This window comes from Ochotona curzoniae, unplaced genomic scaffold (genome assembly GCF_017591425.1).
Source record: "Ochotona curzoniae isolate NIBS_2020 unplaced genomic scaffold, NIBS_Ocur_1.0 scaffold_4506, whole genome shotgun sequence".
Taxonomy (NCBI): domain Eukaryota; kingdom Metazoa; phylum Chordata; class Mammalia; order Lagomorpha; family Ochotonidae; genus Ochotona; species Ochotona curzoniae.
This window is the reverse complement of record NW_024467119.1, coordinates 59,379,999-59,402,383: the sequence shown is the minus strand read 5'-3', so window position 1 is coordinate 59,402,383 and position 22,385 is coordinate 59,379,999. Positions and strand designations below refer to the sequence as shown.

Sequence of the window (22,385 nt, the reverse complement as noted above, 5' to 3'; positions counted from 1 at the left end):
TTTTGCTGGAAAACTACTCTTCACATATCTAATGAGGGGTAAATTACGTATTATAGCTTCTTAGCAAAACATCCCAAATTGAAGACTCTTACTTATTTAATTAGATCATTCCATCCCATGAACGGTTTGATGAACATCCTTCTTTATTTCATATTTATTACAAAGGTTAGGAGGTTACAGATCCATGTGGGCCTTTGATTCCAATGATGCAGAAGGTGTGTGTGGGGAGGTGAGGAGGAGGACAAATGCACTGCCCCTTGCTGTCCCACTACATCAGTGCTGGGGAGGGAGTGTCCTTTGAGGCCTCCCTGTGGGGAAGAATGTTCTAGAGGCATTACTTGAGTGCTCCTGATTGTTAGGAGAGGCTGTCCACTTAGTTACACCAGAGGTGTGAAATTTTTTCAAAGGCCTGTTGGCTGTTCATGCCTACCTCAGGATTCCCACAGATTGGATGCTTGTCGTACAACCTTGTTTGAAGTGCTGATGAGGATCTTTCTAAATCTATTTGTGTATGCTTATAATATATAAGTGTATCAATCTATGAACATTCAAGTTTATACAAGTGAGATAATTTTACTCAGGTTCTGTAATGTTTCTTTTCTGATTCCACAGGTTGTATTTTTCTACACCCTTGCAACTATGACAAAGATTATAAACGTTAAGCATAATCAAATCAGATGGGTGAAAAAAATCTGTATTTCTTAGTGTTAAGGATGAAAGCAGACACCTAGTTCTTTTCTCAATTGCTTATCCAATGTCTTTATTTTCCTATTCCCACACCAATCTTCATAAAGTTTTGTTCCCATGTTTTTCATAGTGTTTTCTACAGCTTTTAACATTTACTACTTTTTTTAATAAGTAAGTTTATGTAGAAATAAGTTTTTTTCCATGAAAGTTCATGTATTTCAAACAATGTTAAGGGCAGACCTACACTGTAGAATTTTACAGTGAACATTTTAGAGGTTTCATCTAATATGCAACTTTGAATGATTTAACAGTCAGAAGTCATAACACTGTTTCAGTTCTATTACTTCTAAGATTTAAAAATTAGCCTGATGTGAAACATTAATTTGAGGTACAGAAATATGCTTAAAATTCTTTTAGAAAAACAAAAGATTATATATATATTTATTTTTCTATGTTCTCCTGCTTGTTATTTGGCTAAATATGACTCATACTGAGGAAGCTTAATCCTTGGACTCATTAGAAAGAATTTTACTTTACCTTTGATTTTGCAACTATTTCTGAAACTTTTACCACAGGATCTTGAGTAAGACTTAATTTGTTCTGTGCATTCATCTTACTATTCAGCCAACTCATGGCATCACTGATATATTTTTCAACTTTGTCCACTTCAGCAGGATCCAAATGATCATATCTTTCATCCTAGTAAAAAGAAAACTTAATTCAATGTAACTTATTTTGAGCCAGCACTAGTTTATTCACTGTTTCTTCTTAAAATATTAATATTCTTAGACCTCACATATATCTTCATGTGTACCTCACATATTCCCATGTGAAGATGTCATACAGGAACATAACAGAACTAATGAAACTGGGAGAAGAGATAAAATATTTAGATTTTAAAATGGAAAAGCTTTCAGAATTCAGTTTGAAAAAGAATAACCACAGATAATACTCAAGGAAGGGAGAGATAGACATACAGAGAGGTATTTCCATTTACTGGTTCACTCCCAAAATGGCTATAGTGGCTGGGGCGAGGCTTGACTTGAAATAAGGTAAATGGAACTCCATTATGGTCTCCTATGTGGTTAACAGGGACCTGAGTACTTGAGCCATCTTCTGCTGCTTTCCTGGGTACATTAGAAGGGAGCTAGATTGGCAGTGGAGTAGCCAGGACTTTAAGTGGAACTTACATCATGATGCTGGCATTGTAGGTGATGGCTTAACCTGCTGTGTCACAATGCCAGTACCTACACTAGCCTTCTTGTTTTTTCTCCAACATTCCCCCTTGTTTCATTTTTCTAAATTATTTCTCATGTAATGATCATAATGTATTCACACAGCATTTTATTAAATATCTGAGCTTTCTCTGACAAACCTTCTTCATAAAGACACAACTGCCATGCATTTCTGTAACTCACTGTCTACTTCTTCATATTGGTACATTAAACACAATTTTTAAATGTATTTATTTGAAAGGCAGATAGATACACACAGAAAGTGTGCATTAGTAGAAAGATATGATCAGGACCCCAGTCCAGGTTGGAGACACTGCCTACGCAGCAGCTTAACCACCACACCACAAGCTTCCCTACTCTGAAGCATTGTAGAAATAGGTTCAATATTTTGTTTGATGCTGTAGTTCCAGTACCTAGCAATAGTGTGGCATATAACAAGAACTCAAATGCTTGAGCATATATAAAGTCTTTATATATTACACTTTATACCACAGAAAGCTAAAGTCTAGGGAATGAGCCACAGAAATTACACTAGATTTAGAATATTTTCATGTTTTTATTTGTTTTCTCATGCTTATTTTTCCTTACATTCATTAGTGACTTTAAAGACAACTTGGACACTGACATTAACAAATCTATTCATAATCAGTATGTGGACTTCTTCAAATTAGCTGGACTGCAATTATAATCCTGCAAAACTTGTAGAACAACTTACTAGGATCTGTAGGAAAACAATTGATTCAAAAGAGGATTTAAGGAAGTCTTGCCGGTGTGGAGCCAGGGCTAGTTGCAATCCTGTTGGAAGGGCTCTAAGAGCAGCTGATATGTAAATGAACAGGCCAGAAACTATCTAATCCTCCTGTTTAGATGACACGTTTAGAAAGGTGCTTCCTTTCTCACAGGCAGGGGAACAGGAACTAACAGGAAAGAGAGGCACCGGCTAGAGGAACAAATTGCTTACTGGTACAATCCCTCTTGCTGTTGATATGTAAATTCCTCAAGCCCTCTTAATTAATCCTATTTGACTCTCAGCCTTCAAAAGTCTAATGCTTTTAATAAACTTCACCTATTGACCATCAGTCAGTAGTCCACCTGTATGATTTTTGGCTCCGTGCACCGAATCCATCATTACAAGACAGCAAACAAAAACTCACAAATCTCTTGTTTTTAAATAAGTAACCTTTTTCCTTCTTGTGTGGTGGAAAGCAATACAGTGGTTCAGAACCTGGAAGCTGACCTCCATCATTTACATTAGTAAATTCCTTATGCAATCTTGTTTTTTTAAACCTAAAATATTCACAGTTTTATGATACATCCTGAAGAGGATAAAAAGACATAGGCCAGGCAAAAGTGATAAAAAGTCCCTACATGCTTACATGCTTGGTAATTGTAAACTGTCATTACGATATCAATGCCTGAATGCTCCTGGTACTGGTCTCTTCTTCCTACAGAAGTATTTTTTAACATTAATGATAAAAACAGGATTAGCCTACTGGCTATAGTGCTTGCCTTCAGCACTGGGATGGGATCCTATATGGGTGCCTGTGTATGTCCTGGCAGCTCCACTTCCCTTTCAGCTCCTGTGGCCTGGGAAAGCAGTCAAGGATAATTCAAAGCTTTGGATCCTGCACACGTGTGGGAGACCTAGAAGAACTTCTGGCTCCTGGCTTTGGATCAGCTGAGCTATGACCATTGTGGCTAATTAGGGAACGAACCAGTGAATGGCAGATCTTTTGAAATTCTTATGTCTCTCCTCTGTAAATCTGTCTCTCCAATAATAAGTAAATAATAAACCAAGAAACTGAATAACAAATAATAAGTCAGGATCCAGGAACCCTGTCCTGAAGCCAAATCCAACCAGCTGTCTGTTTTTTAATACAATTTTTGGGACCACAGATGTGCCTGTTTGTTTACGTACCATCTATATTTGCTGTTGCAGGATAGAGGTAGAGATGAACAGCTGTCCTGATACGGCACAGAAAGAAAAGCCTATAATATTTCTTTATCTAAAAAATACTAATTCCCAGTTTAAAGAAGGAAAATATTGTTTAGTTTTGCCAAATTACATTGTCAAATTTAAATGGAGATAATAACTTTCATAATTATGTATTTGAGGCTTAAAAACAATGGAAAAGTTAAGCTAATAAAAATACAAATAGAAAAAGGATATTAGGAATTATAGATGATTAATGAACTGCAAGGCAAAGAGTAACTAAACAAAAGTGTTAAGGAACAAAATAAATGTAGAGTCCAGTCTCAAAGGGAGCAAAAATTTAAAAAAGACCACGAACATTTATTTTTTACTGTATAAAAAACATAAAAATGAAACATGTAAGAAGGAAAAAACTGGATGTGTCCATTAGATTAACTTATAATATGGTTTGAGAGAAGTCTGAAAGATGCAAGCCACTTACCTTCACTGTTATCTCCTTTAGTTTAGCTCACTCTCCCTTCCATTTGGCTGCTCTAAGTTGGAAGCTGGGAGGCAAGGCTGAGGCTAACTGAGCCTTCCCCTGCTGCCTCCCAGGATCTGCAGGAGCAGGGAACTGGCCTCAGGAGCCAGAGTTAGGTAAGAGGGTCTCTGGAATGTGGCAGCAAAAACTGAAACAGCTTTTTAGTTGGGAAATTTTAGATTTTATCCCACTCTTTCCATGTGCCACACACATGCCCTCTTATCAAGCAACTGGTTTTATAAATCCAATACCTTGTTTCTGTATGCTTCTATCACTTTCATGACGAGTTGAATCTTTTTTCCCAAGTCATTTAAAGCTTTTGGTCTTTCTTCATGTTCCATGTACCTCATTTGAATAGGCTGGCCATATTTCTGTTAACAGAAAAAATGTTTTAAAAAGAGAAAAATGTGATTGAGTTTTAACAGAACCAAAAATTTCATTGGGTTCTTGATGATAAATAGTAAGAAAAATGGTAAATTTAACATTATGCTCCCATTTGTTTCCTTACAAAGTGAATTCCAGTGCCAATTTTCTTCCATAACCCTATATTCGTGCCTTACCTCTCTTTCTCATTCAACGGATTGATGTCCTGATTCTTTTCAAATCCAAAGTTCTAACCAAAATTTTAATTCCTTCAGGCCTAGGTATTAGAACTTTATAAAACTACAAAAAGGTAGTTACTGGAACTTCCTTATAGTTAGTAACTACTATTATTTTCACGACCATTATGTTAAAATGTATAATGTGTTACAAGCGTAGCTTTTTACCCCTCCAAGTATTTAGATGGGGGGATTTGTAGGAGTTGTAACAGCCTCTTCCTTTGAAAAAAGAAGCATATTACAATAATAACTTTTTTTAAAATTCTTTTACATATTGCGATAAAAATCAATTTATTTTCAAGTGATTTTCAATTGCCAGAAAAATTAGAGCAGCAGACACTATTAACTGAACCCTGCATTTCATATATATATATATATATTTTAAAAGATGTATTTATTTTTATTGGAAAGGCAGGTATACAGAGAGGAGGAGGAGACAGAGAAGAAGATCTTCCATCCAATGATTCACTCCCCAAGTGACTGCAACAGCTGGTGCTATGCTGATCCTAAGCCACAAGCCAGGAACCTCCTCCAGTTCTCCCACAGGGGTGCAGGGTTCAAAGGCTTTGGGCCGTCCTCAACTGCTTTCCCAGGCCACAAGCAGGGAGCTGGATGGGAAGTGAGGCTGCTGGGATTAGAACCGGTGCCCATATGGAATCCAGCACATTCAAGGCAAGGACTTTAGCTGCTAGGCCATGGCGCTGGGCCCTATATATTTTTTAAGAAATATATTTCAGGGGCCCGGCGCGATGGTGTAGTGGTGCCCGGGATCCCATATGGGTGCCAGTTCTAATCCCGGCAGCCCCGCTTCCCATCCAGCTCCCTGCCTGTGGCCCGGGAAAGCAGTCAAGGATGGCCCAAAGCTTTGGGACCCTGCATCCGCTTCGGAGGCCTGGAAGAGGCTCCTGGCTTCGGATTGGCTCAGCTCCAGCCGTTGAGGCCACTTGGGAAGTGAATCATTGGACGGAAGATCTTTCTCTCTGTCTCTCCTCTCTGTATACCCACCTTTCCAATAAAAATAAAATAAATCTTAAAAAAACAAAAGAAATATATTTCAGAGACAGAGGGAGAGGTTTCTATTATTTGGTTCATTCCAAATTTTTATTATTTGGTCTGCACCAGGCTGACACCAAGTGTCAGGAACTCTATCCTGCTCTTCCACATGGGTGGGGGGAACCTTCTAATCTCTTCAGGGCTGGGTAACAAGCATGGAAAAAGGTGCCAACAATAGTCTTTTTATAAAATTCTACTACTGACTTAGAAAGAGATGACCTGGAAACTAAGGGGTTTTTTTTGTTTTGTTTTTTTGAAGAGCAGAGGTACTATTTTTGAAGTCCTTGGCTAGTCAGGTGTTCACCTCAGTTGGGCTAGAAAATACAAGGCCAAGGTGCTATTGTTTTTCCTAAAGTCAGAGTAGTGGAGCATGAGAGATCAAAGGAAGGTGACTCCTCCAATGGATATGAAGGTGTCATTTATCACCTTTAAAGACAACACATTTTACAGCTTGTATAAAAGTAACACTTTGGCCAGCTGTTAGAGACATCTTCAGCAGTTATTATGTGTATGATCATGTATTACTTGATTTTAATCAAGTAGCATTGCTTTCCTCTCAAAAATGCCTTTAATCTTAGAATGCTATTAAATAGCTTTGATAGTTATTTTTTCACACACTTATTAAAAACAGATCTTTCAATCCCAAAACTGGGTATATATCCACTAGAAATGAAATCATGCTTAAATTATATCTGCACTAACGTTTTGTTATAGTTCTATAAACAACAGTCAACAGATGTCCACCAATGGATGGTTTTATGTGTGTGTGTGTATAAATAATGTATATATGTAATGGAATATAACTCAGTCTTTTCAATAAAGAAATGTTGGGGCCAGCATCAAGGCACAGTGGATTAAGCCACTGTCTGCAATGCTGGTGTCCAAAATGAGTGCCAGTTCAAGTCCTGGCTGCTCTGCTTCTGAGCTAGCTCACTAGGAAGGCACCTGGGAAGGCAATGGAACATGGCACTTGAGATACATGGGGTGACTGGATCCTGGCCTCAGCCTGGCTCAGACCCAGATGCAGTCACTGGCAAGTGAACCAGCAGATGCAAGACTGACTCTCCTTCTAATTCTTCATTTCAAATAAATAAATTTTGTCAAATAAATAAAATAAATTCTGTCTTTTGGGACTTGAATAGATCTGAAATACTGGCATGTAAAGATAGATTCTGTATGATCTTACTTACATGTCAAATCTAAAAAAAGCTGAACTCATAGAAGCAGAGAGTAAAATGGTGGTTATTAGAGGGTGGAAGAGAGCGAGGGAATGACAGGGAAAGTACTGGTCAAGGAAAGAAAATTTCTGATAGATGAGAAATATGCTGAAGAGGTCTGCTGGCAGGGCTGGTGCTGAGGTACAGGGATTTAAACCATTGCTTGTGATGTTGGCATTATGTGTCAGAGCTCTGGCTGTTCTTTCAATCCAGCTCTCTGCTAATCACCTGGAAAAGTAGCAGAGGACTGGCCCAAGTGCTTGGGCCCCTGCGCCCATGTGAAAATTCTGAATAAAGTTCTTGATTCCTGGTTTTACCTCGTCCAGCCCTGGCCATTGCAGCCATTTGGGGAAAACCAGAGGATGTAAGGTCTCTTTCTCTCTGTCTTTCCTTTCTGCCATTCCATGTTTCAAATAAATATTTTACAAAGACATATATTGCAACCATGGTGGCCACAATGAACAATATTTTATATAAATAAATTGGTACACTGTTGAGATTTAGGTGTTCTTAACAACAAACTGCATGATAATGCACATTAAAGAGCTTAATTTAGTCATTCCACATGTATATATTTATCAAAATACTGTGTTGCATATAAATAAATAACCATATGCAATTTGTTCTTGGTAATTGAAAACATACCCAGCATTTTCACAACATAATGCTTAGGAGATTGATGCTTTAATACCAATAAGGAGTCTTTAAAACATTACCTTTAAACTCCTCTGGCAGGACACAGACTCCACGGGTAAGTGCAACAAGCATGAATGGAAACAGCCCAGAACAGGCCACAAGAAGTTTCCCACTGGCATACATTAGGCATGGATTGGGGACAGACCAGGCTAATCAGTTAACATCATCACTGGCAAATCCGAGCACCAGAACAGAGTAAGGGTCGAGTCAGGTTTGGTTGCGATAAAAACCAGTCCACACTACAGAATGCCAGGAGGAGGTTGACTGTGCCGGATGTGACTGCAGTGCCCATCTAGCACACGTGAGAAACAGGAGGGGAGGGGACAGAGCCAGTGGGGGAATAAGGGGAGGTTCCCCTGCTGGACAACTACTTCCCCTGGAGAGCATGAACTGGGATGGGGGCAGACCAGACTAAGCAGGGCTACAACACCTGTGTGCCTCATGTGGACTAGACCAGGGAAAAGCCAGGATGAGTTGATTGTTCCTATGGGTGCAACCTACAATTAGAATGGGAGAGGGCTGTTTGGGCATAGCCGTAGCATCAGCTGGCAGAAACTGGCACTATCCTGTCAAGTTAAACTGCAGAACCACCTGGAAAGTGCACAATCCGGGAGTGAGAGACCTGGGAGGGAAATAGTGGGTTCCCCCCTCTTGGGTTACCACTGCCACGGGAAGGCACGAGAACTAGGACAGGGGCTGGGGTAGCTAGACAGAGAGGCACTCAACCACACCCGTGAAGGCTTGACTGTTGAGCTGGGTAGATGGATCCAAGCTTCAATGCCATTTGCCATGTACGAGAACCAGGGGGAATGTGGGTCAGATTGGACTGGTCTGCTACACATACTGGCAAACCAGGGTAGGGGGTTGGCCTGGTGGGGGTTATTGTGGGCCGCTCTCATCAGGATGCAGCTCCCACTGGTTTAGGTGAAGACCAAGTATGTGCTGTGCAGAACCAGGCTGGACTGCATCACCCATTGGTTCCAGTAGAAGGCGGGGCTGAAAACAGAACCAACCCAGCAATTGCAAGTACCAGCTGACCGGGTGATGGACTGTGCTGGGCCCTGTGCTTGCTGGTGCATACGAGTATCTGGCCTGGGAACACCTCAGACGAAGTTTCTTTGGGGATCTCCCCAATTGAAATGCCAGACTCAGAACCCTAACCATGAAGGGACAGAAGATGGAACAAGTTAATCAACCACCTCAGCTATAGGTTGGCAACAAAATACCGGGCAAATAGAGACGCTATGATGGACAATGTCAATTAATGGATTTTTCAACAACCTCATCGTGTTTGGAGAGGCAAGATTGGCAGCAATTTCAAAACTGGTGACCTATTGAAACCACTTCAATGAGTATCTCGGAGCATGCCCCACATGCGGGACTTGGGGTGGGTGGGAAATCAGGTGGGGCTTCTCCCTCAATATCCCCCTGTACCTCAGATATATGAAGGAAACAATATGGAAATAATAGTCTTACCCACTTTCCTGTAGCCCTTGACCCTTTATGCACAAATTAACCATGTAAAGATTGTTAAAATAAAAAATATTATAAAAAAAAAACATTACCTTTAGTTCTTGAAGTTTATCCACATATACTTGTTTAGGTTGGTCTTCTCCTTCTTCATAAAGCCAATTTTCTGTATCTTCCAATATTGCAGATAGTTTATTCATGTCCTGATTATACATTTGACAGATATTAAGAAATGCTTCCTTTGGAATAAGTGTAATTATGGAAGAACAATGTTTTTGATGTAACTTTCGTATTTTTAAATTTCATACTTATCCTGATTTTGTACCCAAAAGCTTGGTTTTTACCACAGTTCTACATTTTAGATAAGAACAATCTCTATAGGGGCTGAAGATTTATTAGTATACTTATTTATGAAATTCATTCTCGTATTTTAAGCTAAATACTTAAGTAGTTCTCATAATAATTGTAAACTTTAGACTTACTTCTGGAGTGATGAATTTTTCATAGACAGTGCCCAGCTTGTCTCTAAAGTCGTATACATATTCTTCAACAGCATTCTTAGCATCATTTCTTTCTTTCTCTAACTTATCCTGCATTATCATCTTCCCCTATTCAAAAAGATTCGGATGAGTTGCAGTGAGAATATTCATTAGGGAGATACAAATCAAAACCACAATGAGATATCATTTCAAATCCATTAGGATAATTGTAACTTTTAAAAAATGGAAAATAAGTATTCATGATGATGTGGAGAAATTAAAACCTTCAATATGTTGCTGATGGACAACATTATGGAAAACAATTTGGAGATTCCTGAAAAAGCTAAACATAGAATTGTAATTTTATCCTCATTCATCAATTCCACTGCTAGTTGTAGGCTCAAAGGATTTGAAAGCAGGTGTTCAAATTATGCAATGTTCATTACAATATAATTCACAATAGCCAAAAAGAAACAACAGAAGCATCCACTAACAGATACATGAATAAATAAGTAACTCCCCATAAAGGAATTTTCTCAGCCATTGTTAAAGAGGAGCAAAAGTTCTGATGCATGCTACAACATGGGTGAACCTTGAAGTCATTACAGCAAGTGAAATAATCCATGCAAAAGAACAGCATCAAATGGTTTCAACTTATGAGTTATCTTCCCTAAATAAATTCACAGAGACAGAAAATAGGTCACACATTCCTGGGAACTTGAGAAGGCGAAGAATGGAGAGTGCTCGTGTAACGATTACAGAGTTTATGTGTGAGACAATGAAAAACTTTTGGAAATAGTGTGATGATTGTAATACTGTGAAATGTAATTTATGTCACTGAACTACACACTTTAAAGTAGTATATTTTATGTTATGTATATTTCATTGTAATTTTAAGACATTTGTGTACTTCAAATGAGCTACATGGTATATGTAAATTTATATCAATAAAGTTGTTTGAAAACAAAACATAAACTCTGTCATCATATATATGCAAGTTTAAACCCTGGGTTCCTGATTTACTAGCCTAAGGTAGGAGGAAATCCACTTAGCCTCACTTCTTTTCTTAAAATAGGGAATATGACCTCTTATCTTCTAACAGTGTTTAGAAAGATTGATATCATTCATGTAAAATATTTAACATAGTAACTGACACAGAGTTAGTACTGAACGAATGTTAGTGTTAGGAAGAAATATAGCATTATGTTTGTGAGGTTGAACTTTGAAGACCGCTTGATTCCGAATCCAAGGATTACTCTCTGAATTTAGGATTTTACTTGTGCCTCAGATTCCTCATCTTCAATATGTACATCCCTAAAAGTACTTAACATTTCACAGGCTTGTTTTTCAGTATAAAGTATCAAAGTATCTCAAGGTGTGTTAGCAAAAATTACTGTTATCAAAGAAGTAAAAATATGCATGGCATAATACTTTAAGAATATATAAGAGAAATATAAAATGACTTGAGATTTGTAATATGTATTTAATGGAAGTCAAAATATTTTGAACGGAACTTTAGGATAACATGTCAGAAGAGGAGAGCTGCTACTACTCTGCAACCTGATGATTGCTGCTTGTTACTCTTAAGGCAGAATAAAAGGCTGGGGAAGGGAGGAAAGTAATAAGCCTCATCAGGCCTTTGCAATGACACAATACTCACTTTTTACAAAATCAAGACAAAAGCTGCAACATGTAGGACATTAGTACAGTATGTCAAAAAGTAGTTCAAAATGTGTAAAAGTAGTTCAATAATGTCTAAAATAATTGCTTAGGTATTATGGACTAGTTCTTCAGGTTTTAGAAACAAATTTCAGAATTTGAACATGGCATAACTTTCTGTACCTCGTTTTCAATGTAGCTATTGAGAAGATCTTGGCCCAGTTGTCTACACAAGCTGCTCTGAATAGGAAGGTCAATACTCTTGACTTTTGCTTTTTTAATATTTTGATTTAATCGGTCTGGTTTGTCTGATGGAGCTAACTGTAAAAAAAAAAGGTGAGAGAGAAATGTAAGTTTTTAAGACCAGCTTAATAAATTGCACTGACACAGAAAAGTAAAATCAAACAAAACTATTAGCAGATATTATAGTTCATGTATTAAAAATATTATTTTATGCTGGACTGTCTGACACTGTACCAGCAATGTCAGGGCACACTTTAACAGACTGATGGAATTATAACTTCTTATGAAGGACTATACTACTGTAATAATAGGGGGAAAAATATCAGTTGGGGGGGTGAGAATTTGGGGGAAGGGGAATTCTAGACTTTATGGAATTGTACCATAAAATTCAAAATTCAAAATAAAAATTAAAAAAAAAAGTTGGTAAAAAACAAATGTGGCTCCAAACAATGAAAAATATTACTTTAATTCAGACAGTATTTTATATTCTTTTTTTTAATAAAGATTTATTTGTATTATTTTTTTATTGGAAAGGCAGATATACAGAGAGGAGAGACAGAGAGGAAGATCCTCCGTCCGATGATTCACTCCCCAAGTGAGCACAACGGCCGATACTATGCCGATCCGAAGCCAGGAGACTCTTCCGGGTCTCCCACACGGGTGCAGGGTCCCAAATCCTTGGGCTGTCCTCGACTGCTTTCCCGGGTCACAGGCAGGGAGCTGGAAGGGAAGCAGGGCTGCCGGGATTAGAACCGGCGCCCATATGGGATCCCGGGCGTGCAAGGTGAGGACCTTTAACCACTGCGCCACCGCGCCGGGCCCAGTATTTTATATTCTATGCATGCTAAATCATTTCTATATAGAAGTTATCAAGTGGGAAATGCAAATCAAACTATGGTTGCCGGTTTTATACTCACTCTGATCACTATTTAAAAAATGGTGTTAGTGAGAATGTGGAGAAATTAAAATCCTTAAACATTATTAGCAGAATTTCAAAATGGTTGGCAAAAAGTTCTTCAAAATGTTAAAACTAAGAGATAGCATAGGACCAAACATCTCCTTTCTTAAGAATATGATCAGGGCCTGGTGCCATAGCCTAGGGGCTAATCCTCGCCTTTCTCGCCTGGCATCAATATGGGCACAGTTCATATCCCGGTGGCTCCATTTCTCATCCAGCTCCCTGCTTGTGGCCTGGGAAAGCAGTCGAGGACGGCCTAAAGCCTTGGGACCCTGCACCCCTGTGGGAGACCTGGAAGAAGCTCCTGGCTTCAGATAGGCTCAGTTCTAGCCATTGTGGCCACCTGGGGAGTGAACCAGTAGATGGAAGATCTTCTTCTCTGTCTCCTCCTCCTCTCTGTATATCTGCTTTTCCAATAAAAAGTACATAAATAAAAATAATAAATCAGCTATCCCACTCCTAGGAATATACCCAAAAGAAATTAAATGTGTGTATGAGAAGGGGATCTGTAATCCTATATTTACAACAGCACAATCTACAATAGCAAAGACATGGAAACAATCCAGATGTGCATCCAAAGAGGACTGGTTAAAGAAACTGTAGTACATCTACTCCATGGAATATTATTCAGCCATTAAAAAGAATGAAGTTATACCATCTGCAACTAGATGGTTCCAACTAGAGACCATTATGCTCAGTGAAATAAGTCAATTTCAAAAAGACAAATATCATATGTTCTAATATAAGGAAACTATCATGCAAATTGGAATGTACAGTGATGGAGTAATGGAGACTACCATATCCAAATGTGAAGACACAATGCAACATGCATCCCTACTTCCAAACAAAAGATGGACTCCAAATAAAAATGTTGGACATATCTTATACAATGGGATGATGGACTGTCTGACATTGTCTGTAGTAGCAATGTTGGGGCACACTTAAACAGCAGACTGATGGAACTGTAACTCCTCATGAAGAAATGCATTGTTGTGACAATATGGGAAAAAAATCTGTTGGGGGGTGGATTTCGGGGAGGGGAATCCCAGACTACACAGAATTGTACGATAAAATTAAAAATTAAAAATTAAAAAAATTCTTTAGAAAGAACAAAAAAATAATAAATTTATTTAAAATTATAGCTTTAGTAATATTATTAGGGTTTAAAATCTGGCTGTTTTAAGGCATTTGGGAAGTGAACAAGCAGGTAGAAAACCGTCCTCTCTTAATCTTCCTTTCAAATAAACAAATATTAAAAAGGGTGCCTGAAGATCAGCATTGTAGCATATCAGCTTGACTACTGCCTGGGGGATGGGTGCCGGTGTGTATCCCTGTCATTCTACTTCCGGGATCCAGCTCCATGGTTATGTGCCTGGGAAAGCAGTGGAAGACAGTCTAAGTCTCTGGATCGCTGTATACATGTGAAGCTCCTGGCTGCTGCTTTTCATCTGGACCAACCCTGGATGTTGTGGCCCACATCTGGAGGAATGAATCCATGGATAGAAGGTCTATCTTCCCTTCCCTATTTGTAACTCTGTTTTTCAAATAAGTAGAAAATTCTTGGGAACAGCACAGTAGCATATTAGGCTAATCTCCTGCCTGTGGCAGCAGCATCTATAGAGGCTTCAATTTGTGTCTTGGCTGTTCCACTTCTATTCTGCTTCCTGTCGATGGACTAAGAAAGCAGTGGAGGGTGGCCCAAGTTCCTGGGCTCCTGCACCTATGTGGGAGATCCAAAAGAACACACTGGCTCCTAGCTTTGACTTGGCCCACCTCTGAAGTAGCAGCCATTTGGAGAGTGAACCAGCAGATAGAAGTTCTATGTATCTCTCTCTCCCTGTAATTATTTCAAGTAAAATAAACGTTAAAATAAAATACTGAAATATATTATTCTGGCCATAAGCTTCCTATGCTTTTCCACAGCACTAAGATAAAAATACCAGGTAAGGCTATGTGTTTAGTGTGAGTTACTGCTTCGGATGCCCACATTCTGTGTCAGAGTGCCTGATAACACATCTCTGTGATAACACCTCTGATGCACCTCCCTGCTGGTGTACATCCTGCGATGTAGCAGGTGATGGTTTAAGTATTTGGGTATCCCACCTATGGGGGTGGGGAATCTAAGTTAGTTCTGAGCTCCTAGCTTCTGCCTACCTCAGTCCTGGTTATTTTGAGCATCTGGGGAATGAACGAAAAAGCAAAAGATCTTTGTCTCTCTGTCTTCCAGATAAAATAAAAATATCAAGCATATAAAAAACAAATATCATAAACACATTAATTTAATATGAATCTCAGGCAACTATAAGGAGATAAAAGCACACCTTTGTTTTGGCTCCTGTATGATCAATTTCCTCTTCTGGGGTATGCTCAGCATGGCATTTCTGATGACTTCCTTCTTCTTGGTCAACCTGCATTTTATCCTGGAGTGAAAATAGTAATTGATACTCAATGTTGTATATTTTTTTCTGTCTCATTTAAAAATAAATTGCATTGCGGCCAGCATGGTGGCACAGCACACTAATCCTCGACCTGCTAGTGTCAGCATCCCATATGGGTACCGGCTTGTTTCCCTGCTTCTCCACTTCTGATCCAGTTCTCTACTAATGGCTTGGGAAATCAGCAGAGGATGATCTGAGTCCTGGGGCTCTTGCATGGCTCCCACCTTTGGTTTAGCTCTGCTCTGGCCATTTTGGCTATTTGGGGAGTTAGCCAGCAGGTGGCAGACCTCTCTATCTCTTCTTTCTGTAAAATCTGCCTTTCACTCAAATAAATTGCATCTTATAGTTCAAGCCAGTTTAAAAACATAATACAGTAAAGTAGGAGCTTAAGGCTATGTAAACAAATCTTGTTTTACTTTCCTGTGGCCAAATTGCAAAATACATGGAATTGTACTCAAGTGCAATATACAAGTCAAGATTGGCAAAAAGCAAGTTTACCAACAACAAAAACCCAACTTGATAAGAAGGATGTTTTTATTATTTAATATCATTGTATTATATTGAAAAACAAAAAAGCTAATGGATTATACAAATTCCATTACATATTTGGAAAACATAGTAAAATACCAAATAGTAAATTCATCAAAAGTGGCAAAGGAGATGTCCCTGAATTATTACAATTTAAATGAAGAAATTTTGTTATGCCTAAAAAAGCAAACTACCAATTAGCTTCCAAAATGGACTCTCTACTTTACAAATAATGAGTAATGGATTTATCTGGGTTCTTAATCCTGTCCACTGCTCTCCTCCTGAAAAGAAGAATGTTGGAAAGGCAGGTAATAGCATAATTTACATCTTCAAGTATATCTAGAATTAAACACATGTGTAATATGCAAAATCTTGTCTTGGATAAGCTCATCTTTATGTCAAAGAGAAAAATAAGTTGGGAGATAATTCTTTGTAGTTGAATTAGAAGTCAATTATTTCTGCACTATAACTGTCCCTTCCAGTTCTGTAACCTCTCCAAACCCTGTGAAGGATAAGAAGTGCAAAAAGTCAAGTGAGGTTAAAAAAGAAGACACAAATATATTATTAACACTAATGCAGCACTAACTAAATTGCTAAAAAATAAAATTGTTCAAACTAAAAAAAAAAAATCGGATCTGCAGATTGCTTTAGGTGGTACCAACAATTGAACCATATTAATTCTTCTATGAGCAAGGAGTATCTTATTTTTTTGTTTGCCCTTGATGATTTATTTCACCAATGTTTTACAGTTTTTGTTGCAAATACCTTATTTCTTTAGTTAAATTTAATCCTAAATATTTGGTTTTGCATATGTGTGTGTGTAGGGAGGGCTACTGTGAATGAGATTGTTATTTCTCTTGGTGAGCTCATTTTCGGAGTATGAAAATGCTACTTTATATATGTATTTACTGTAACTTGTGACTTTTCTGAATTGGTTTATTCATTCTAACAGCTCTTTGGTGGAGGTTTAGGTTTTTCCACATACAACATAATGTCATCTGCAAACATGGATATCTTGACTTCCTCCTTTTGATTTCAATGCCCTTTCTTTCTCCTCCCTTGTTGCTCTTGCTAATAATACTCGCAATACTGTACTGAGTAAGAATGGTAAAGTGAACCTCATTGTCTTGTTCCAGAGATGAAGGGAAGGAAGTGCTCTCAGCTTTTCTCCATTCAGAATGATTTTGGCTACTAATTTATGACATATAGTCCTTATTATAATTTTTTTCTGTTAAAATACCAATGACAGAATTATAAAAATTCTAAAACTCATCTTACGATTCACAAAAGACCCAGAATAGCCAAAGCAATCTTAAATGGAAAAACAAAACAAACAAATAAAAAAACAACACAAGAAACGCAAGCTTGGAGGCATCATAACACCTTACTTCAAAGTCAACTACAAAGCTACAGTAACTAAAACACTGTGATACTGGCATAAAAGCTGGCACATAAGTCAATGAAACAGAGAGGTTTGAAGTTAATTCTTGTCTATAAAACCAACTGATTTTTGACAAAAATGCCCAGAATGTACACTGGAGAAACAATAGTCTTCTCAGTAAATGTTGCTGGCAATCAACCTGTATTTCTTAGAATAAAATTAGACTTATACCTTTCATCATATACAATCAACACAAGATGGATCAAACACCTAAAACTAAATTTGCTGCTACTTATAAATAATAAAGCATCTTGAGTTAAAATATATAAAAATATAATCAATGGTTAAAGTTGGGGAACAGTTAAAATGCAGTATATCAGTATGATGAACAGTATATGGTTTCTTAGATACCTGGTTTTGTTATATATTCCTAGATATGATAATTTTTAAAAGATCTATTTTTATTGCAAAGTCAGATAAAGAGAGAGAAGGAGAGATGGAGAGGAAGATCATCTGTCTGATGATTCATTCTCCAAGTGGCCACAATGGCCGGAGCTGAGTCAATCTGAAGACAGGAGCCTAGAATCTGTTCCAGGTCTCCCACACGGATAACAGGGTCCCAAGGCTTTGGGCTGCCCGTCCTCGACTGCTTTCCCAGGCCACAAGCAGGGAGCTGGATGGAAAGTGGAGCTTCCGGGATTAGAACCAGCACCCATATGGGATCCTGGTGTGTTCAAGGTGAGGACTTTAGCTGCTAGACTATAGTGCTGGGCCCCCAAAATATGATAATTTAAACAAATTTTTAATAAATTTTATTTTTCATAATGATTACACGGTTGACCAGGGTGGGGAGGATTGAGGTTTAGGAAAAACTGGGTGAACTCATTGCTTCCAAAGTTGCTATTCTTGTTTCTGGGGAAGGGGAGAAACAAAGGGGGAAACTACTCACGACTTTCCACACATCCCAGTACCCAGGAATGAGGAACCACCACCTCATATCAGCCCAGTCTCAATGTGTACGTGTTCTGAGGATCGGGGCCAAGTGGATTGGATAGTTCTGAAATGCTGCCGATTTCACTGATCCGAGGATGATGTCGCCCTCCCAATGTCCATTGGCTCCATTCACTGAGATTTTTTGCTGTCAATTTTTGTTTTGGGGCTGTTGTCCAGTTAGTTCTGTTCTTCTGCTACAGCACCAAATGTGCTGCCATATTCTCCTTTTATAACAGGGCCTGTGTCTACTGCTCCAACCTTTTCATTAAATAGGGCATGTTCTTTTTTTTTTTTTTAAGATTTATTTATTTGTATTGGAAAGGCAGATATACACAGAGCAACAGAGACAGAGAGGAAGATCTTCTGTCCGATGGCTCACTCACCAAGCGGCCACAATGACTGGAGCAGGGTTCCAAAGCTTTTGACTATCCTCTACTGCTTTTCCCAGGCCATAAGTAGGGAGCTGGATGGGAAGTGGGGCCACTGGGATTAGAACCAGCGCCCATATGGAATCCCGGTGCATGCAAGGTGAGGACTTTAACCAGTGCGCTATCACGCTGGGAGCAAGTAGGGCATGTTCTTGGCCAGGTGTCCCAAGCATTGCCAGATCCCCCACCTCTGGGGCTCACGAAGTTGACACCCGCCTAAAAGGCAGGCCCCAGGATCTGGATCAGGCAATCCAAGCCCCACTGGTTCCCACAGACTTTAGTGACAGGTGGTCCGTCAAGTTCACATCCAGAGATTATCCTAGAAAACTGGACAACTGAATTTGCAGTCTACAAATGGGAACAGATAATAAATTTCGGGAAAATAAAAGATGAGAGCCATGCCATTCTTATTGTTACTTCAATTTGCTAACATTACAGAGAACACGAAAGAAGTCTACATATACCTTTTGAAGAAAAGAGGTAAGGCAGGTGCTGTGGCACAGCTAGTTAGGCCTCCACTTGCTACCCCCTTATGCTATACTGAAATGCCTGGTTTGAGTCCTCCTTTCTATTCAGATTCAGCCCACTGTTAATGCAGCTGGGACAGTAAATGATGGCTCAGGTTTTCAGGTTTCTGCCACTCCCACATGGATTTCCTGGCCCCAGGCTTTGTCCTGCCCAGACCAGGCTGTTGCAAACATCTGGGAAGAGGATGGAAATCTCTCTGCCTTTCCTCTTTCTCTGTCACTGTGCCTTTCAAATAAATCAGACTTTACTTTAAAAATGATGAAGTGAAATGTACTCTCAATTTCAGTAAAAACAAATGGATAAATTTATCTGCTACAGGCTATTGTTAATTGTAATTTTCAAAAATCATTTTTAATCACTTATCCTTATTAATTTCTAGGAAATGGCCATATCTTCACTAACAGATTAGGATATTCCTTCAAGTAAGGTAGGAATGATAGCAAAATGATACAAGAAAAAAAAAAAAGGTTACAGTCTAAATGAAGTACTTTAACAGACTAAGAGGCAAATTCTGGCAGATCTAGAAGCAAACATTATATAGTAGTTGTCTCAAAAGACAAGCTTGGGCCCGGTGCGATGGTGCAGTGATTAAGGTCCTCGCCTTGCACGCCCGGGATCCCATATGAGCTCTGGTTCTAATCCCAGCAGCCCTGCTTCCCATCCAGCTCCCTGCCTGTGGCCTGGGAAAGCAGTTGAGGACGGCCCAAAGCTTTGGGACCCTGCACTCGCGTGGGAGACCCGGAAGAGGCTCCTGGCTTCGGATCTGCGTAGCATTGACCATTGTGCTCACTTGGGGAGTGAATCATCAGACGGAAGCTCTTCCTCTCTGTCTCTCCTCTCTGTATATCCACCTTTCCAATAAAAATAAAAGAAATCTTAAAGAAAAAAAAGACAAGCTTCAAGCTTCAAAAAGGGGAGAAACTGTCTTCTATTGTGGTATTCCAGTTTAAGCTGTCTGTGATGTTGGCATCTCATATTGGGTGCAGGTTCTTGGATATTCCACTTCTGCTTCAGCTCCTTGCTATTGTGCCTGAAAAAGCAGCAGAGCGTGCCCAAGTGCTTGGACCCCTGAACTCAAATAGAGGACCTGGAAGAAGCTCCTGGCTTTAGCCTGGCCCAGCCCCTTTAGTTGCAGCCAATTGGGAAGTGATATAATACATATCTCTTGTCAGACTATCCTATCAAAGGGGACATCCTTCACATTCAAAATAAGAAACCTTGTGAATATGCAGAAAAAGATGCAGCAGGTCTGCAATTATGATTGGAAAAATAGCTAACAATTGCCATTAAACAGCTTATAAATAAAAGGCATAGGGGAGAATCAATATGGCAGAATATAGTAAGGACAGTTTTACAAAGAGGGAGAATCATTAGCCAGAGTCTAGTAGAGAAGGTGCAAACCAGGGAAATAGGAGGGGGCAGGCCGATGGAATATGGACACCTGGAGACCTGTGGACATGGGGAAGTAGCTAAGCCAGCAGAGCACTGTTGAAGTGACCAGATACCTCGCAACAGCCAGTAACTGGAGCTCCACCAGTGGCCGGGTGGGAAGGGAAGTTCATCGACAATTCAGGAGATGAACCCAGACACAGAACTGCCCATCCTGCTGGTTAGCGTGATCCCACCACAAGCAGAAGCAACGTGGCAGAGGGTAAGTAGGTGGGTGCAGGAACGGGGTGGATTTCACAGCTTAGACCCCCACCAGTGCCACATTGGGCACCATTTTGTGTATTGAGGAAAAGGCTGTGTGGGGAGCTGGAGGAACAACAGAAAGCTGTATATGTACTGACACAGGAGTGAGCTCATTTCTGGCTCAAATTATTGCACTGGTCTCACAGGGAAACAGTACCAACTTGGTATTTCACAAATTCTACCCAAGACAGATCCAGATGGTCTCCTGACTTGACAGCCAGCAGGCCCAGACCTTCACCAGTGCCACACTGGGTGCTATTTTGTATACTGAAAGGCTGTGGGGCTGAAGAAACTGCGAGCTACACAGGTGCTGAACTGGGAGAGAACTCATTTCCAGTTCAAGGCCTTCCACTGGTCTCATAAGGGAAATAGTACCGATTTGGCGTCTTATGGGTTAACTCAAAATAGGTCTGGGTGGCCCTCAGATCTAATGGCTGGCAGGTTCCAGCAAGACCTGCACTGCTGACAACCCACAGGTTTTGTCTCCTTGATCCTGGACACAGCTCGAACTGGGAGTGGGGCAAAGGCTGTGCAGGCAGTACTGTGGCCGCAGAACAGGATCACAGGGGGTTGTAAAGTGTTGAGACAGAATCTGAGGCTATGGGACCATGGTAGAAATCTAGCACAAGGGCCTAGGACTGAAATTAGTTGGAGGGAGTGGCACATTGACTGCAAATGAACTGGGTATGGAACACAGCTTAGAAACTGGCCCTAAGGAGAGGAAGATGCTGTCAGAATTGCAACAGCACAGAGGAAAAAAAAAAAAAGAGAGAGAGAGAGAGAGAGAGGGAGGCAGGCACAGTGAATACGACTGATGCCTCCTCCACAAAGGCACAAAAGCGTTTGTCAACCTCATAGTTAACTGAGGAAGTCATTGAGGAAATGGAGGATAAAGACTTTTATAAACTTGTTATAAAGCTTCTTAGCAAGAAGCAGCAGTACATACAGGAGTTCAAGGAATTTTTAAAAAAGATTTTTATTGCAAAGGCAGATATACGGAGAGAAGAGACAGAGGAAGATTTTCTATCCGATGATTCACTCCCCCAAGTGACCGCAATGGCCAGAGCTGTACTGATCAGAAGTCAGGGAGTGCTCATCTGATCTGCTCCTACAATGTCAGAATCAACGTTTGGAGGAAACTGGAGCAGCAGCTGCCATTGGTGATACTGCCTGAGTGATGACCTTGTGGTCCACACAGGCTTTATATTTGGCCTAGTACACCAATGGGGGAGGGAAGTACCAACCTAAACCCATGCATTTTATTTTATTTTAAAGATTTATTACTTTTATTGCAAAGTCAGATATACATAGAGGAAAAGAGACAAAGAGGAAGATTTTCTGTCTGATGATTCATTCCCAAATGACCACAATGGCTGGTGCTGAACTGATCCAAAGCCAGGAGCCAGGAACTTCTTCTAGGTCTCCCATGTGGGTGCAGGGTCCCAAGGCTTTGGGCTGTCCTGATTGCTTTCCCAGGCCACAAGCAGGGAGCTGGATGGAAAGTGGAGCTGCTGGGATTAGAACCAGTGCCCATATAGGATCCCGGCACATTCAAGGCAAGCACTTCAGCCATTAGGCCACCATGCTGGGCCCAACCCATGCATTTTAAACATACTGCTGGCTTTTCATCTCTCCAAGAAGGGCTCCA

At 39.8% G+C, this 22,385-nt stretch overlaps 1 protein-coding gene across 3 annotated transcripts in view; it reads right to left on the bottom strand.

Moving 5' to 3' along the window:
- HSPA4L (heat shock protein family A (Hsp70) member 4 like) overlaps positions 1–22,385 on the bottom strand; it is a 72,700-nt gene that overhangs the window by 2,852 nt on the left and 47,463 nt on the right. For all 3 annotated transcript variants that reach the window (XM_040966958.1, XM_040966957.1, XM_040966959.1), the window contains 6 exons: positions 15,071–15,169; positions 11,732–11,869; positions 9,893–10,018; positions 9,506–9,613; positions 4,627–4,746; positions 1,225–1,386 (listed from right to left, as the gene is read on the bottom strand). In XM_040966958.1, the coding sequence (XP_040822892.1) occupies positions 1,225–1,386; positions 4,627–4,746; positions 9,506–9,613; positions 9,893–10,018; positions 11,732–11,869; positions 15,071–15,169 (753 nt within the window). The remainder of the gene's footprint in view (positions 1–1,224; positions 1,387–4,626; positions 4,747–9,505; positions 9,614–9,892; positions 10,019–11,731; positions 11,870–15,070; positions 15,170–22,385) is intronic.